The sequence below is a fragment of the Megalobrama amblycephala genome, linkage group LG24, assembly GCF_018812025.1.
Source record: "Megalobrama amblycephala isolate DHTTF-2021 linkage group LG24, ASM1881202v1, whole genome shotgun sequence".
Classification (NCBI taxonomy): Eukaryota; Metazoa; Chordata; class Actinopteri; order Cypriniformes; family Xenocyprididae; genus Megalobrama; species Megalobrama amblycephala.
Genome location: NC_063067.1, coordinates 4,230,111 through 4,243,649, shown reverse-complemented (window position 1 = coordinate 4,243,649; position 13,539 = coordinate 4,230,111). Strand labels below are relative to the sequence as shown.

At 38.8% G+C, this 13,539-nt stretch overlaps 1 protein-coding gene across 1 annotated transcript in view; it reads left to right on the top strand.

Annotated features, from left to right (window-relative positions):
* LOC125259725 (V-set and transmembrane domain-containing protein 2-like protein) overlaps positions 1-13,539 on the top strand; it is a 54,102-nt gene extending 40,563 nt beyond the window's left edge. The window contains exons 2-4 of the mRNA XM_048177611.1: positions 820-989; positions 5,914-5,958; positions 12,945-13,539. Of these exons, the coding sequence (XP_048033568.1) occupies positions 820-989; positions 5,914-5,958; positions 12,945-13,277 (548 nt within the window). The 3' untranslated portion in view covers positions 13,278-13,539. The remainder of the gene's footprint in view (positions 1-819; positions 990-5,913; positions 5,959-12,944) is intronic.

Genomic DNA, 13,539 nt, shown 5'->3' with positions numbered 1-13,539 from the left:
TGGTTTGACATCAAGATGTCAAATGTTGGACTCAAAATTCTCATCATTAATGTCTAGTCATTGACATCTAACTGATTGTGACACATATTTATAATAATAATTATAATTATAATAATAATTCCTTACATTTATATAGCACTTTTCTGGGCACTCAAAGCGCTTTACATATTGAAGGGGGAATCTCCTCAACCACCACCAATGTGCAGCATCCACCTGGATGATGCGACGGCAGCCATATTGCGCCAGTACGCCCACCACACACCAGCTTATTGGTAGAGAGGAGACAGAGTGATGAAGCCAATCAGTGTATGGGGATGATTAGGAGGCCATGATGGACAGAGGCCAATGGGCAAGTTTGGCCAGGATGTCGGGGTTACACCCCTACTCTTTTCGAAGGACATCCTGGGATTTTTAATGACCACAGAGAGTCAGGACCTCGGTTTAACGTCTCATCCGAAGGACGGATTTACCAGCTGTATTAGAATTTAATGAGATTTGAGAGCTTCAATGGAGGGAAAGTTTTTACCTTTTAAATACTTTCTCTTATTTTTGTTCAGTGTGCAGAATGACTTGAATTGAAACAGTTTAAACATTGCTTTCTTTTTCAACAGCCTTGACATGCCTGAATTTAGGGCAGAACTCTCAGGGGATGGAGTGGGATGGCAGTAGGAGTGTTTAGGACACTGTTTGAAAGCAATCACTGATTTCGTTTGGTGCCGCAGGTGGTGCAAAATCGACACGCTTCACCTTAAATAATCTCTCTCTCTCTCTCTCTCTCTCTCTCTCTCTCTCTCTCTCTCTCTCTGTCTTCTTCGGCAGCGGTCTTCACAGAGGTCCCTCATGACATCACGGCACAGAGTGGGCAGGACGTGGAGATGGCCTGCTCGTTTCGAGGGGCGGGCTCGCCGTCCTATTCATTGGAGATTCAGTGGTGGTACATCAGGAACCACAGAGAATGGACCGACAAGCAGACGTGGACCACCAATCAGGTAGAGGCTTGAATTACCCATAATGCACATTTTTGCTGCAGATTCCTCAAATCAAGTGTGTTGTTGAGGTGTGCTGTTACTTTACTAAGTGATCAAACACAATTTTTACCTGACCACAAATGGACATTGAATGTGGAACCCGAACCAAATCTAGAGACCAGGTTTTACTCTTTTCACAGCAGATTGGGTTGTTTTGACCCAATTGGGTTGTTTTAACCACATTGGGTTGTTTTACACTCTAAAAAAACCCACTGTTATTTTAACCCAGTGAATGGGTTGTTTTGACCCAAAAAATTGGGTTGTTTTAATCCAGGTGGTTGTTTTAATTTATTGGGTTGTTTTGACCCCATTATGCTGTTTTAACCCAGCGTATGGGTTGTTTTTTATTGGGTTGTTTTGACCCAGCGATTGGGTTGTTTTAATTGTTTTGTCCCAGCATTTGGGGTGTTTTGCCCCAGCAATTGGGTTGTTTTAATCCAGCGAATGGGTTGTTTTTTGGGTTGTTTTGACCCAGCGAATGGGTTGTTTTAATTGGGTTGTTTTGACCCAGCGATTGGGATTGGGTTGTTTTAATTGGGTTGTTTTGACCCAGCGATTGGGTTGTTTTAACCCAGCAAATGGGTTGTTTTAACCCAGCGAATAGATTGTTTTGACCCAGCATTTGGGTTGTTTTGACCCGGCAATTGGGTTGTTTTGACCCAGCGAATGGTTGTTTTATTGGGTTGTTTTGACCCAGCAAATGGGTTGTTTTAATGACCCAGCTATTGGGTTGTTTTGACCCAATGGGTTGTTTTATTGTTTTGACCCAGCATTTGGGTTGTTTTGACCCAGTAATTGGGTTGTTTTGACCCAGCGATTGGGTTGTTTTTTATTGTTTTGACCCAGCATTTGGGTTGTTTTGACCCAGCAATTGGGTTGTTTTGACCCAGCGATTGGGTTGTTTTAACCCAGAGAATGGGTTGTTTTAACCCAGCGAATAGATTGTTTTGACCCAGCAATTGGGTTGTTTTGACCAGCAATTTGGGTTGTTTTGACCCAGCAATTGGGTTGTTTTGACCCAGCGATTGGGTTGTTTTAACCCAGCGAATGGGTTGTTTTAACCCAGTGATTGGGATGTTTTGACCCAGAGAATGGGTTGTTTTGGTTTTTTTTAACCTATTGTTTTAACTATTGTTGAGTTAAATAAAATAGCCAAAAAGTATGTTGGAAATTAACATTTATAATTAAGTTTAATGAATAATAATGAAACAATTACAATTTATTAAATTGCTTATTAATAAATGTTCACCTTTTGATTATTGTTGCCTCTAGTAATTTTGTCTAGATTTTAATGCCATATAGTCATTTTTAAACAATAGTTGGGTTAAATAAAACTGCCCAGCACCATGGGGAAACATTTAACCCAGCCACTGGGTTTGTCCGTTTTCAACCCAGCATGTTTTGGAGTGTAGCATCCACCCTGAACAGCAGCGGTGCAGGAATGACACTCTTCACCTTTAACACTGGCACATAATCTGAGGCGTCAGCTGTGAGGTTGAAGGTTCAGTGCCAGTGTGTCGAGGATTAAATCTGATCCAGAAACCAAAGAGTTACTAAGATCATAATCCCAGCATTCTGTCAGCGGTGCCCCCTCGAGTTCAGCCCTTAACCTCTGCGCGGATCTGCCCGCAATTACAGCACAGAGAGCTGCTAACTATTACTAACAATACACAGAACAATATGACTCCGCAGCGGGCCTGCTGTCACCAGCCTGCAATTATGTGCCCGCTTCTTCTTTCTCCCTGCACTCGTGCCAGTCAAACACAGCCTTCTATTTTAAGAGCCTGAGAGAGAGGGTTCGGCATCCTGTCCGGCAAACACACACACACACACACACACACACACACACACACATACACGCACAAACAGAGTTTAATAACCAGCTGCCAGTCAAAGACTTCAGTTGTATGTAGAGCTGCACAGCATCACCTGCATGAATACAGACCTGAGAAATTCAAAACACGTCTGTAGATAAAATATACAGCAGCCATACAGTCAATCTGGAGGAATGTCTTTGCATTATATAAATTTTTAAAAATAAAGGCTCCAAAAGGTTTTTTTTTTTTTTATTTATTTATTTTTTTTTGCAGTGATGCCACAGAGGAACCATTTTTAGTCTCCCAAAGAACCTTTTATTGTGGAGAACATTTTAATAATCTAAAGAACCTTTTGTGGAATGGAAAGATTCCATGTATGTTAAAGGTTCTTTATGGAACCATCAATGCCAATAAAGAAGCTTTATTTTTAAGAATGTATCAGAATATCAAAGCAAGTGTCATTTGTTACAAAGACAGATGCACGAACAGAAAACATTTGACAAAAAAACATTTAAAATGTGTTTGTTTGTGTAGTAGATGATGTTAGTTAATGTGATTCTCTACACCTGTATGAACCTGAGGAGAACTGACTTCATACATACACTAAAAGTCATTGAGCAGAAATCATAAAATGCTTGGTTTGATACTTTCTATTTAATGCAATGACATTCTGACATTTTAAGTGTCCAAATATGTTTTGGTGCTGCTGTATTATTAGGGGCCGTTCACAGAACGTGTTTGACCATTCCAATGCGCTACTTTTCCATTGTTTTTCTATGTAAACCTGGGCTAAACAGACGTGTATCACCGTTGTGCTTGTGTCTTGCATCTTTTGCAGTGTCTCGCACATGACACAGCGTTCTAAAAGTGCGGCACTCAAGTTAAAATCAGTTCAACTTTTGAAAAAACGCGTCTCAAGATCTTGCATTCTTTCCCCATTTCACTGCCTGCGCCTTGCATTTTTCAAAGCAAAAATGCATTCTATGTGAACAAGCCCTTAGTCTGTATATTTTGTAGGCATCAGGGTGTTTCTTCATCTATGAGTGCTTTTGGTCTTGTGGACTTTGAGAAGTTAAACTCTCTTAAGACTCTTGTTTCATTTTTTTCCTATGTCCAACAGTAACGTCCAATATTGAACATGGAGATCATGATACAGCGCTGTTTCATAGTGAAGTGCGGCACTGTGTTCATTTACAGGTGATTAGCTCATGATACAGTGTTTTCAGCGTCTCACAGTGGCTCGTTTCACAGTAAATGCTGCTCAATAAACTCTATCTCTGCTTCTGTTCTCAGTTTGAGTCAATTTATCATGCGTTTGGGAATGAAACGCATACCAACTTCTCAAACCTGTAATGAGAAATGCTTATGAATCGGCTGATAAAAGATAAAATATTAGCATTGTAATTATTTCAATAATAATATAACTATAATTTATTTGATCTTAAATCATTTTTATTTTACAGTGAAATATTACAATTAGTAATATTTCTTACTTTGTTTAATATGTATTCATTTTAATATTTAAAATTAATATGTATTATTGTTGTTGTTGTTGTTGTTATACTGTAGTCATATTAATATATAATCTCAAAATTTTGGCCTTTTTTGTAAATTGCATTTTAAATTGCATTGTTTTTATTAGGATAATTGCAATTTTTTTTTGTTTTGCTGTTTTTTTTTTGTTTTTTTTTTGTATTTGTCAAACGTGACGCTATATTGCACATACATAATCACAAAAGTCATTTTTCTCAGAAACTGTCTTTTTTCCTGAATCAGCAAATATTACCGCATATTACCACCAAATATTATATATAATGTATATATATATATATATAATGACCAACATTCTTCTAATTCTATAGTTAGCATTCTATGTATCCTAAATTAAATAATGTTTTCACACTTTTTGCATTATTTGCCAAATTTCAGCTTGATTAGAAATGATGCACAATAAAAATAATCTATGCATGTGATATTTTGCATCAGGCTTTTCATTGAACCAAATGCACTAACTTTTGGAAAAAACTTTATCGGGGTAAAAATTTTGGAAATTATGCTGAAGGACAGCTTTAATTTGTGTTATATTGATATAAATCATTTTCACACTATAAATATTGAAATGCTTTATGATTATTTCACTCTTTGTATAGATAACTGTCCTTTAAACATGACTGAAAATGACTTTTAAAAATAAAAATTCATAGTTTATGATGGGCTTTTTTAGTTTAAGATTGAAAGTTTAAGTCTAGAACAAAACAATAAAAAAATCTAAACATGAAAAACAACAAAAATAAATGACGAAGACCTCGTTAAATGTTTCCAAGACCATCACATAACAAATACACACTGAAATCTGTTAGTTTTAATAAAACCGCTGGGACATAAAGCGGCCAAAGTTGAAGAAACGCATATATGAAGTGAGGAGAGGAGAGGATACAGCGGTATTAATGGACTCGGGAGGTAACAGTCCACACAACATTAATCACAACCGGTGGAAATAGCTGCAGGTTCCCAAGACACCAGAGGGAGAGAGAGAGAGAGAGTGTGTGTGTGTGTGTGTGTATGAGAGAGAGAGAGAGAGAGAGAGAGAGAGAGAGAGAGATTGCTGGACTTCCTGCTGTGAACTCAAGATGCTCTTTAATTGGATGGAGGGATGAAAAGAGGGACATGGAGAAACTCTTGCTCACCTTTGCGTCATGTTTTATTCATGAAGGGCTCTTGAGGATCGGCCGAGGCCAGTTAAGACCGTCTCATTCGAGAACACTGGACTTGAGCATCATTATGTGGTTGTGTGTTTGTGTGTTCAAATGTCCTGCTGCACAGATTGTTTCACTCATAGTAACTGCATTAAACACACATACTGTAAAGCAAATACCATATAGCATATTTCAACTGCTTGATTTTTCCTCGTCATAATTTATATTGTCACAAAATGTAAACTGAATTATCGCACAGCTATTTATATAAAGTTGAATATATGGTCTGAAAATGCTGTTAAATCAGAATCTGCAGGTGTCAATCTGAATATGTTGATGTGATGTTTGACTACATGATGTTTTTCGTTGCAGGTGGTGCCACAGAATGAGATGTCAAAGGACGCCACCAAGATCAGTGTAAGTTTGTGATTACCTCCTCGTGAACGTCTCTTTCGTGTTCGTTCACGGCTGCTGTCACCTGCTGCTCAGTGAGAGATAATAAAAGTACATGGTGTGTGTGTTTGTCAGGGCAAATAACTGGAGCATGCAAACACAACATCACACTCGCTTGGGCTAAAGGTGATTTGTTAGCAACTTGCTCGGCTCTTGCTGGTTGAGCCGCTGCAGGCTGTGTGTGTGTGTGTGTGTGTGTGTGTGGGAGTCAGTTGTGTGAAGCAAATCTCCCCGTGGCACCCGTGACGCAGAAGGCTCCCCACATTAAAGTAATGCAGCCTTGAGAGATGCTCACAAACACAGATTGAGATAAAGGGGCTGGGGTTTGTGTTTCAGAGGTCGAGTGTGTGCCGACGACACAAAACAATAGTTAAACAATAACACACACACTCACAATCACACCACTTTATCACTATCAGCTGTGCTTGTGCTGTAGGCATGAGGCTGTTGCTGTTGTCATTCAGACTAACAATATGACTGTCAGTGTGATATTGTATAAATAAGCAGTTAATATTAAAGGGGACATATATCACAACTTTTTGAGATGTAATATAAGTCTCTGGTGTCTCCAGAATGTGTCTGTGAAGTTTCAGCTCAAAATCCCCCACAGATCATTTATTAAAGCTTGTCAAATTTGCCCCTATTTGGGTGTGAGCAAAAACACACTGTTTTTGTGTGTGTCCCTTTAAATGCAAATGAGCTGCTGCTCCCGGCCCCCTTTCCAGAAGAGGGCGGAGCTTTAACAGCTCAACAACAACAAAGCTGGAGAATCTCACGCAGCCAAAATGAGGATTGTCAGTAACGGTGTTCAGCCTTACATTGTTCAAACCGGAGTCGACACTGATGGAGAGACTCAGGAGGAAGTTACAACTTTTAGAATGAAACTGGACATTGCTGAATGGTTAGTGGATAAATTTATGTAGTTGCTGTGGAGTTGATTCAACTCATCCACTAGCATGTGCCGTCATGTTCATCTTTTGTGTTGAATTGACCCTCGTTTGTGAAGCAGTCCGGTGTAAAATGACGGCATGACAACAACACTCTACTACAACAACTCTTCCCTTCTCTAAAGTAGCACAACATGGCCCCACCCCCTTTGTTGAGTGTTCTTGGGGGCGGGGTTTATGTAAATTTTGGGGTTTGTGATGTCACCAACCCAGGAAGAAGCTCATTGTAGTCCCTACCATCTGTTTGTTTTAGTCCTTAAAAAGTGATTTCTGTAAAAGAAAATATCTCCCTTTGCATTGAACTTTGAGCGTCGTAACTTTGCAGATGTTGTTTATGCTCAAACAGATACATTACACACTAACTAAAGTTAAAAAAGTGAAATCATAATCATCCACCCCTTTAAGTATCCAAAATTCCAGACATATTCAGTAATGTTTAATTTTTGCTCCACTAAATGAAAATGATCCCAAAAGACACCAAAACAGGGTCATGTATTGGAATTCTCTGGAATGTAGGTTATTTCTTTTAATGACGCTTGAACTTTCAAATGAATGTGAACAACTTGCAGGGTTGCATGATTTGCTTTTGCAAATTAACTCTTTCCCTGCCATTGACAAGTTTTTCTGGCAATCTAGGTTTCACTGTTATACAGTAGGGGGCGCTATTATGCATCCTCTGAAAGATTTCAGCATCTCCGGATCAAAACACATTCGAAGAAGCAGCAGAAACAATCGATAAAAACATATGCACATGTGAGCTAACACATTCATCAAACATTTAACAGCATATAAATCAAAACTGAGTAACGTCACAGAATGAAATGTCGACCCAGGAAAAGGTAGAGGACTGCACAAGAGGCTCTGTTTTTTCCGTTTGATATTGTATGTTCAAATATTCATACAACAAAATATTCTGGGGGCCATGAAATTTTGCAAAAATATTTTCTGCGCCGATAGCCTCGTGGGCAGAGCACCGACTTATAGCACCATTGTGCTTCGGGCGACCCGACTTTGAGTCCCATCTCGCGAACCTTTCCGGATCCTGTCCCCCTCTCTCTCTCCCACTTCGCTTCTTGTCCTATCATAATAAAAGGCAAAAAGCCAAAAATAAATTTAGTAAAAAAAGGTGGGAAAGAGTTAAAATGCATTTTTTAAAAAGCTACAGATTTGTTGCGCTTGTAGGGCTGCACAATTAACCAAAAATTCTGATTATATATCAGTATGACTACATAATCATAATAATAATAGTAATTGTTGTTGTTGTTACTAAATAAAAATGCTATTGTGATATTTAACTATATAAAAAAAATATAATTTTTTACTGTACAACTAAAATTACAATACTAATATTTATGGCTGTGTCATGCTCATGTAGTTGTAGCACAATCTAAAAAAATGTGCTTGACGCAGGTAAATAAAGACGAGGAATCTTTAATGAACACGGAGAATACACTTGAGACTTTTAAATAATGATGATAACCGGCAGGGAACAGAACAAAACGAGGAGTATATAAACACGGTGAACACAAGTCACAGGTGGGACTAATACATAACTATAGAAACAAATGAGAACAGAATCAGTAAGCAAGGAAACTAAACAGAGCAGGGAAACAGGAACTAAAGGAAACAGAACAGAATGTCAAAATAAGAGTTCCTAGAACAGAACCGTTACAGGCTGTCTTCATTTCTTCATTTTCAAACATTTTAGTCTTTTAGTATCATTGAGATAATGTTATAGTTTTTATTAATATATTTTGAATTAGTTTTTATTTTTATATTTTGTTTTCATTTTAGTTTTAGTTAAATTATTAGTAATTTTGTTGTGTGTTTTTGACAATTTATTTGTTTTGTTTTTTCTTAATATTTAAATTAGGGCTGTCAATAGATTCAAATTTTTAATCGCGATTAAACGCACCACCTTTTTTCACCCTTATGGACGTCAATGGGGCCCATAAACTGTGAACCATCCCTTTAACTAGTCACATCTGAGAATGTGTAGCTTTGCAGGTTGAGTAGGATCTTCAGTGTGTGAGGGTGAGTTTTACCTGTGTGTGTGGGTGGATAAATCAAAGCATCTCTCTCTGCTACTCCATAAAATATTCACAAGGACATTTGCTTCTCTGTGAATGCAGAGCCTCGATCTGAGACTGGAGAGTCATTGGAAACAGTCGCTGACGGTCACTGAAATCCCGCATGACCTTTCACGATACCGTCGTTTTGAATTCTTGTGCATTTAGCAGTGATGTTATTTCTGATAGCTAAATGTTTGTTTGTTACCATAATCGACATATGTAATTGTGTAAACGACGCCAGTGAGTGGAGTTAATGTAAGCGTGTGTGTGTGTGTGTGGGTGGGTTTGTGAATGTATGTTTATTTATCCACCTGATCCACACTCAATCTGCTTCACTGGCAGACGGCTTTATTGAGCGTCTGGACCCGCGCTCAAAGCCCTCTGGGAACGCTGACCGCTTTACAGAGAGATTGTCCTATTGTCTTTGTGTTTCAGAGGTAGAGAGAGAAAGAGCGAGAGCTGTGGAGTGAATGTGTCTCTCATGTGTCTCTGCGGATCCACAGCTGCAACTCATTACAGCTCACATGCACTGATGCATTTCACTCTCCCACTGCATCTACATTTACATTTATTCATTTAGCAGATGCTTTTATCCAAAGCGACTTACAAATGAGGAATATAAAGAGGCACTAAACACGGGAAGTGTTGGTAATACAAGTTTCAGACATTGTTTAGCCCACATGTTGTGTTCGGGTCATTTTGACCTGGAGAATTTTCCCATTGCCGAAAATGCTAGTTCAAAATTTTTTGACTTTAACAATTTATATTTATTTTTGGAACTGATCGATCGTCTGCCTTATTTATCTGAGCTTATGTACCTGAGTGAAAAAAAGCATTATTTGATGATAATTTTATTAATTTTACATAAAATATATTTTGAAAAATTGCACTGTTTATCACATTAGTGTGCTTTAATAAATAACCAGGATTTTTTTTATTTTGTACAAAATGGCACAAAGGTACACTTGTGATGAAAATGACCGGCCTACAAAAAAATAGCTTATATAAATCTCTTATGCTGTTTTATCACCAAACATTGGACTCAATCTGTTTGTCAACTTGTTTTCTTTAAATTAGAACAGGTTTTGTATTTATTTATGAAACCGACCGTAGGCCTCATTTTTGACTGGGAACATCACAAGTGTTATAGGGTTTTCAACACAGCACAAGGGTTAGAGTAGTACAAGCTAGAACAGGGAGAGATTAAGGAATAATGAAAGCATAGGGAAGAAGTTGTTTCTTTTTTTTCCAGAGAGGGTTGGGAAGATTATTCCACCAGCAAAGAATAGTGAACAAAAATGTTCTGGAAAGTGAATTTGTGCTTTTTTGTGGAGGTACTGCTCACTTACAGACTGCAGGCTTCTGCAGGGGGTATTGGAGGGTGCAGATATATGCAAGAATCAATGACTTAAACTTGCTGCGAGCCGAGATAAACAGAGGTGTGATGTGGGCTTTCTTGGGCTCATTGAGCAGTCGTGTCCAGCCAGAAGAGAATTGCAATAGTCCAGCCTAGAAATGACCAGGGTCTGGATGAGAAGCTGTGTAGCATGTTCTGCTAGGAAGGACCTGATCTTCCTGATGTTGTGCAAACCTTCATGATCATGTCAAATGGTCATCAAAGATTACTCCAAGATTTCTTACCAAACTTGATGGGGTTATTGTTGATGAACCTAGCTAGATGGTGAATGTGTGGGGTATTTTCAAAGTGGCAGGGATGACGAGAAGCTCCTTCTTTGCAAGGTTGCACTGCTAAACACTGTTGCGTTTCCCTGGCCCCGTCCCAAACGCTGTCCTAAATCCTTGCTTTGAAGTCCAAACTTCAGTGACATAATGCCGCATAGTAGTCTACTATGGAGTCTGCATTTGGGACAGAGCCACTGTCTCTGCATTACCGCTGCTCACATTACATCTACTGGTGCGTTTCACTGCCTCCACTGCAGTTTGTTCAGAGGCTCATGATGATCCACACAGGACCTCTGATGTTCAGGAGCTCATTTCAGCCTGCAAGACATGACAGTGAGCCCCATATAGGAACAATAAACAAATCTTTTTAACAAATCCAGAGGTTTATTAGATTTGTGAGTTCCACATGCTTTATTGCATTTAAGGCAAGACACTATAGATGAATATAGGGTAAAATAGAAGTAAAACGGATATCACCATATTGATTAATCACAGTACAGTAAAGATTTAGTTCACTTCAGAATTAAAATTTACTGATAATTTACTCACCCTCATGTCATCCAAGATGTTTATGTCTTTCTTTCTTTAGTCGAAAAGAAATAAAGGTTTTTGAGGAAAATATTCCAGGATTTTTCTCCATATAGTGGACTTCACTGGGGTTCAATGGGTTGAAGGTCCAAATGTCAGTTTCAGTGCAGCTTCAAAGAGCTCTACATGATCCCAGACGAGGAATAAGGGTCTCATCTACAGAAACAAAAATTATTTTTCTAAAAAAATAAAATAAAATGTATATACTTTTTAACCACAAATGCTCATCTTGCACTGCTCTGTGATGCGCCACGCATTACGTAATCACGTTGGAAAGGTCACGTGTGACGTAGGCGTAAGTGCCGTGGTAGGGCAAAAAAACTCCTCATTTTCTCCAACTTCAAAAATCATCTGACATCGATGTTTTACCTTTTTTGTCAAGGGCATTTGACTTAGTATTTGCACGTTCACTTTGTAAACACTGACATCCTACGTCACGCGTGACCTTTCCATTGTGATTACGTAATGTGTGGAGCATCGCAGAGCAGTGCAAGATGAGCATTTGTGGTTAAAAAGTATATACATTTTTATTTTTTTAGAAAATGATGATCGTTTCCCTAGATAAGACTCTTATTCCTCGTCTGGGATCATGTAGAGTCCTTTGAAGCTGCACTGAAACATTTGGACATTTGGACCTTCAACCCGTTGAACCCCAGTGAAGTCCACTATATGGAGAAAAATCCTGGAATATTTTCATCAAAAACCTTCATTTCTTTTTGACTGAAGAAAGAAAGACATGAACATCTTGGATGACATGGGGGTGAGAAAATTATCAGGAAATTTTAATTCTGAAGTGAACTAATCCTTTAAGACCATTGTATTGTATAGCAATTTTCTGAAATTTTCAAATATGCAATTGAGGAATTATATAATTAAATATGCATACATTTGCAGAACAGAAATCAAACAACAAACCCCTCAGTAAAAACCTTCAGAATATAGTTAGGAATAAAACTGTAAATTTTGGTGTATGTAAGTGCTGCTGAAGTTGAGAAAAAAACTTTTAATCCTTGAGAGATATGTATTGTAATTGAAATCTACAGACACAAATAGATAAAGTGCAATAAAATAAACACTTTAAGGGATAGTTCACCCCAAAATGAAAATTGTCATCATTTACTCACCCTCAAGTTGTATTTCTTCTGCTGAGCACAAAAGAAGATATTTTGAAGAATATGGGTAACCAAACAGTTGATGGACCCCATTGACTTCCATAGTAGGAAAAACAATACTGTAGAAGTCAATAGGGCCCCAATATTCTTCAAAATGTCTTCTTTCATGTTCAGCAGAAGAATGAAACTCATACAGGTTTGGAACAACTTGAGTAAATGATGACAGAATTGTCATTTTTAGGTGGACTATCCCTTTAAATGTGCATTTTGGGTGATTTGGATGATTCCATAACAACATGTTAGGAAAGTAAAATGCCCCAAACTCTCAAAAACAATGGTTTTACCTGTAGTGTCTTTCCTTTAATATTCTCAAAAGGCTGTTCTTTTCTCAAATACAACACATGTTTTGGTCTACTAGTCATCTCTGCTTCAGCCCAAATCAGTCGGAGTCTCTTTAAACTCAGCATTTTCAAGGCTGATTCATGATTTAATACCCTGACTGCTCATTTTCAAACATCTGACCAATTCTCCTGTCCTTTTCTCCGTAGGTGGTGAAGGTTGCCGGAAGCAACATCTCCCACAAGCTCCGTCTGTCCAACATCAAGCCGTCAGACGAGGGCACGTACGAATGCCGCGTCATCGACTTCAGCGACAGCAAGCTGCGTCACCATCGCGTGCGGGCGTACCTGCAGGTGGAGCGCGCGGAGGGGAACGCAGCTCCTCCGTCCCATCAGGGGGCGACGTCACAAGAGGAAGTCCTGCAGTCTGACCATCACAAGCACCAGCCGGCCCACCACGCTCACCACAAACCCGGCCGAGAGCTCAGGAAGAGGTCCGCTGATGATAGTACCGTTGACTGCACGGAGAGCTGTGTACTTTAGGTTCCTCCTAACTGCCCCGTACACCCACATCATTCCTTACACCGACCCCTAAGTTGGGATAGTTCATCCAAAAATGAAACATTTCTCATTTTCTCAGCCTCATGTCATTCCAAAACCCATGTGACCGACTTTCTTACGGGATAGTTCACACAAAAATGGAAATTTTGTCATCATTTACTCACCCTCATGTTGTTCCAAACCTGTATGAGTTTGTTTCTTCTGCTGAACACAAAAGAAGATATTTTGGTAACCATATAATAGT